Source organism: Triticum urartu, chromosome 4A (assembly GCF_056163025.1).
Source record: "Triticum urartu cultivar PI428250 chromosome 4A, HENAU_Tu73, whole genome shotgun sequence".
NCBI classification, from domain to species: domain Eukaryota; kingdom Viridiplantae; phylum Streptophyta; class Magnoliopsida; order Poales; family Poaceae; genus Triticum; species Triticum urartu.
Genome location: NC_141876.1, coordinates 35,900,989 through 35,905,904, shown reverse-complemented (window position 1 = coordinate 35,905,904; position 4,916 = coordinate 35,900,989). Strand labels below are relative to the sequence as shown.

The following is a 4,916-nucleotide window of genomic DNA, read 5'->3' as shown; positions in this document are numbered from 1 at the left end:
AGTCACTAATAGCGGAGAACCAACGAAGAGATTATGGTAGGGTACAAAACCACCTCAAAGTTATTCTTTCCAATCAATCCGTTGGGCTATTCCTATAAGTGTCACAAACAGCCCTAGAGTTCGTACTAGAATAACACCTTAAGACACAAATCAACCAAAACCCTAATGTCACCTAGATACTCCAATGTCACCTCAAGTATCCGTGGGTATGATTATACGATATGCGTCACACAATCTCAGATTCATCTATTCAACCAACACAAAGGACCTCAAAGAGTGCCCCAAAGTTCTACCGGAGAATCACGACGAAAACGTGTGCCAACCCCTATGCATAGGTTCATGGGCGGAACCCGCAAGTTGATCACCAAAACATACATCAAGTGAATCACGTGATATCCCATTGTCACCACAGATATCCACGGCAAGACATACATCAAGTGTTCTCAAATCTTTAAAGACTCAATTCGATAAGATTACTTCAAAGGGGAAACTCAATTCATTGCAAGAGAGAAGAGGGGGAGGAGAAACATAGGATCCAACTATAATAGCAAAGCTCGCGATACATCAAGATCGTATCATCTCAAGAACACGAGAGAGAGAGAGATCAAACACATAGCTACTGGTACATACCCTCAGCCCCGAGGGAGAACTACTCCCTCCTCGTCATGGAGAGCACCGGGATGATGAAGATGGCCACCGGAGAAGGATTGCCCCCTCCGGCAGGGTGCCGAACGGGTCTAGATTGGTTTTCGGTGGCTACGGAGGCTTTTGGCGGCGGAACTCCCGATCTATTGTCTGTTCTGGAAGTTTTAGGGTACGACGATATATATGGGTGCAGGAAGTACGTCGGAGGACCAAAGGGGGGGCCACGAGGCAGGGGGCGCGCCCTAGGGGGGACGCCCCCCACCCTCGTGAGCACCTCCCGTGTCTCCTGACGTGGAGTCCAAGTCTATCTGGTGGCTTTCGATCCAAAAATAACTTCTCCAGTTAATTTCGCTCCGTTTCGACTCCGTTTGATATTTCTTTTCTTCGAAACACTGAAATAGGCATAAAACAGCAAATCTGGACTGGGCCTCCGGTTAATAGGTTAGTCCCAAAAGTAATATAAAAGTGAATAATAAAGGCCAATATTGCCCAAAACAATAGATAATATAGCATGGAGCAATCAAAAATTATAGATACATTGAAGACGTATCACACCATTGAAAACGTATCACACCCGGAGGGCTCCGGTGAGCCACATTTTGGGCATTGGGGTTAGGGGTAGGCAGCCTCCTCCGATCTAGTATATGTAAACCAACAATCAACTATGTATGGATGCACCTAGTTCTATTGCTTGTGTTCTTCTCTCGCATGAATTTTCTTTTCAAATCGAAATTGCTTCATGCACGACACATTCGCACGATCTGCAAACGATACCTCCCCCCACGCTAGCGTCAGCTCAAGAAACGAACCGCTCAAGAAAAGGCAGAGCTACCGTCAAGCCCAACCCAGCCCAAACCCAGACCCGATCTGACCCCCTCCATAACCCTTTCACGCCTTCTCCCCTTCCCTCCATGACCATGGCGTCTTCTCCTCTTCCCTCCAAAACCTTGACGCCTCCTCCTTCCCCCAAATCTGGATCCTCTCTTGCTGATTTATAGATCAATCTTGCTCAAGATAATCTGCAGCCACTACACACAAGGTTGATAAGAAGGGCAAACAACATGAGGTCTGTACAATTCTTGGCTTATTTTTTGCATTGATTGGATCCAATCTATACATGTTCCACGCATAATATTGTTCTCCCACTACAACATCTCTGATTGCATTGATTGGATCCAATCTATACATGTTTCAGACTTAATATTATCCTCCCACTACAACATCTGATTGCATTGATTAATCCAATCTATACATGTTCCACACTAAATATATGCCTCCCACTATACAACATCTCTGATCTTTTTGTTGGCAATTTTAGGTACTCAATCGAGCCGGGTTTAAATTTGGATGAAGTAGCAGAACAGAATAGACCAGTACTTGACGAAGATGATGAAGATGCTTTCATCGTCGAGGAGATTGGGGATTCTTCGGATGAACGACAAGTAAAGCCAATCAGGACATTGGAATCCAGGAAGGGGATGGTGTTCGATAGTGAGGATGATGCTGTCAGGTTCTACAAAGGTTATGCCAAAAAGAAGGGCTTTGGTGTGATGAGAAGGACGACTAGATACGGAGAAGATAACATGGTTACTTATTTTACTCTCGCTTGTAGCAGACAAGGAAAGACTCAATGCTCAGAAAAGAACTCATTTATGCCTAATCCGTCGACAAGGATGCAATGCCCAGCTAAGAGTAATTTCTCCCGCCGTGAGGAGAAGTTTTGTATTACGTCTCTTACGCTTGACCACAATCATCCTATAAGTCCAAGCAAATCCAGATTTTTTAGATGCCACAAGAAGTTGGACTTGCATTCAAAGAGAAGGCTAGAATTGAATGATCAAGCAGGAATCCGTATGAACAAGAATTTTGGTTCTCTTGTTATGGAAGCTGGCGGATATGGAAATCTTGAGTTTGGTGAAAAGGAATGTAGGAACTATTTGCAAGAGAAAAGACGGCTGCAACTTGGTGCTGGAGATGCACATGCTGTTTATCAATATTTTCTTCGTATGCAATCAAAAGATCCAGACTTTTTCCATGTTATGGATGTGGCTGAGGATGGACGTCTGAGAAATGTCTTTTGGGCAGATGCAAGAAGCAGGGCTGCATATGAGTCTTATTGGGATGCCATCACATTTGACACTACATACTTAACAAACAAGTATAAAATGAAGGATATGAGGCTGGAAGTTTTTTGTTCTTTCCAAATGAGTTCCAGGTACTTAGTTTGAGCAGTTGCCTTACAGTACAAATTGTACAATACTATATATACAAGACACTCAAGCACTGCTACTTTTTTCAGGAGCTACAAACAAATGAACCTGCTACACCAACTCATATCATGTCTTACATTGATATTCTCCAGGTGTTACACATATACACCATCAACTATTTGTCATAAAGTATTTGTCAATGACTAATTGGGTTCTTTAAACTTCTAAGGGAAAGAAAGATGCCATGGACTTGCTCGCTGCTAACCTGAATGGATGAAAGGAGTCTGGAGTACTTCAGAATGTAACTGCAGTTTTAGCCTTGAAATTGTAGTGAGGTTATATGGATAATTCTGGTAAAAAATGACCGGAGCTCTGTGATGATGCTGATTTAGTTTTTGTTAAATGATTGAAAGAAAGTACCTTCTGTATGAGATGCATATTTTGTGGCTGGATGTTGTTTGTCACAATAAGTAGATAGCTTAACGTGCTTATGGATACAAAAGCAGCTCATCTGTTTCAAACAGAGTACAGAACAGCACCAGGTACAGAATAAGAACAGCCAGTCCTTGTATCTACACGAGTCAATTTCTTGCCACTAGATTAGGTACACACCATCAGACAACTTTGATGAAGCCAAAATGACGACGGCGTGGTCGCGGCGGCGCAACCAAGACCACGACGGCGTGGTCACAGAATCGTTGCAGCAAACGACGGCGACGGAAGACGAGAATAGCGAGAGAAAGGGGACGTTCGTCGGGGTGGCGGAGGGCTAGAAGTCCAGTGTGCAGGTCCGTCTGTGGACGGGATGTTGCGCCGGCCACCGCGTCGGCCGCGCACGAGAGACAGGGGATGAGACGAGATTTATTTGGACTATGCCATTCAGTTTGGGTTTGGGCTATGGCAGTTTGGGTAGGGCTTGGGCTTGGACTTTAGGTGAACAAGGTCCTCAACTGCCTCGTGCGTGGATGCTGGCTGTAGCGCTGCCATGTAGGATCGTCCATGCGTCGTGCGCAGGATTGCCGTGTGTATAGCAGCGCCGTTTTCAAATTTTAAAGGTCTGTTTGAGGTTTCTATTCTGCCGCGGCTATTTTCGGCCTTTATCCGAGTGAAACTGCAAGCTGTAAACCCCAAGGGCTAGCATTATAAGAGGTCTGCTAAAGATGCTCTAAGTATTGTATTTGAGTTTTTGCAACATTTCAATGTATACCACAACTTCTAACATCAAAATGACCGTTTACACCAAGCTGTAGCACCATTAGTGTAACTGACTCATGAACTAATAAGCAGCATGAGGTATTATTGCCTTAAAAATGCACATATAATTACTTGCTACTTTAGTCTTGCTGATTTGGTCTTTGGGCCCAATAAACCCCGGACGGAGGGAGTAGTTGCAACCCACTATCTAATTTTCCTCTTCATGCAACAATGTCACATCATCAAGTCATGCATGTAGTCATAAATTACTCTATGCGTTATTTTATTTATGCAAAGCATGTCACCTCATCAACTCATGTATGCATGTTTTTTATGAACTTAGTCATGCAGAATACTCTTACATTGATTTAGTTTATTTAGCACTTCATTTTTAACCAGATTCCCGCAGCAATCGCACGGGGCGTCATCTAGTTATTACAAATAAATAAGACACTAAACAAGGAAAACATTTGGGAAAATGCATCTAGAATGCATAAAGCGTTAAATCTTGGACCCAAAGGCCAGGAATATTTAGGATCAAACAGAAAAAAGATATGACGTTGTGCATGCATGTAGGCAGTCTACTATGCTCGTTATTATAACATCACAAGGGAGATATATTGTAGTTGCACTTATTTATCCGGACATCCTCAACTTAACTATGTATTCCTCTTTCAGAGTTGTGCCGAGAACCGTCATAGTGGCTGGCTGATGCTCCTCAACTTATTTTTGCAACAACATGTGAGATGGCCGGCAGATGTTCCTCTGCTTACTTTAGCAACAATTTGTGACGACAGCGGTTTAACCTTGAGTCCCGTTCATTACATGGCTAGCAATCTGCTGCCCAAAAGCTTGTTGTTCTTATTA

At 43.4% G+C, this 4,916-nt stretch overlaps 1 protein-coding gene across 1 annotated transcript; it reads left to right on the top strand.

The window, feature by feature from the left end:
- The first annotated feature begins 1,498 nt into the window (after positions 1-1,498).
- Positions 1,499-3,317, top strand: LOC147974641 (protein FAR1-RELATED SEQUENCE 4-like). Its single transcript, XM_087519529.1, has 4 exons — positions 1,499-1,711; positions 1,964-2,860; positions 2,945-3,007; positions 3,085-3,317. The coding sequence occupies exons 1-4, from the start codon at positions 1,707-1,709 to the stop codon at positions 3,122-3,124; spliced, it is 1,005 nt and encodes a 334-aa protein (XP_087375655.1). The 5' UTR covers positions 1,499-1,706; the 3' UTR covers positions 3,125-3,317.
- The last annotated feature ends 1,599 nt before the right edge of the window (positions 3,318-4,916 follow it).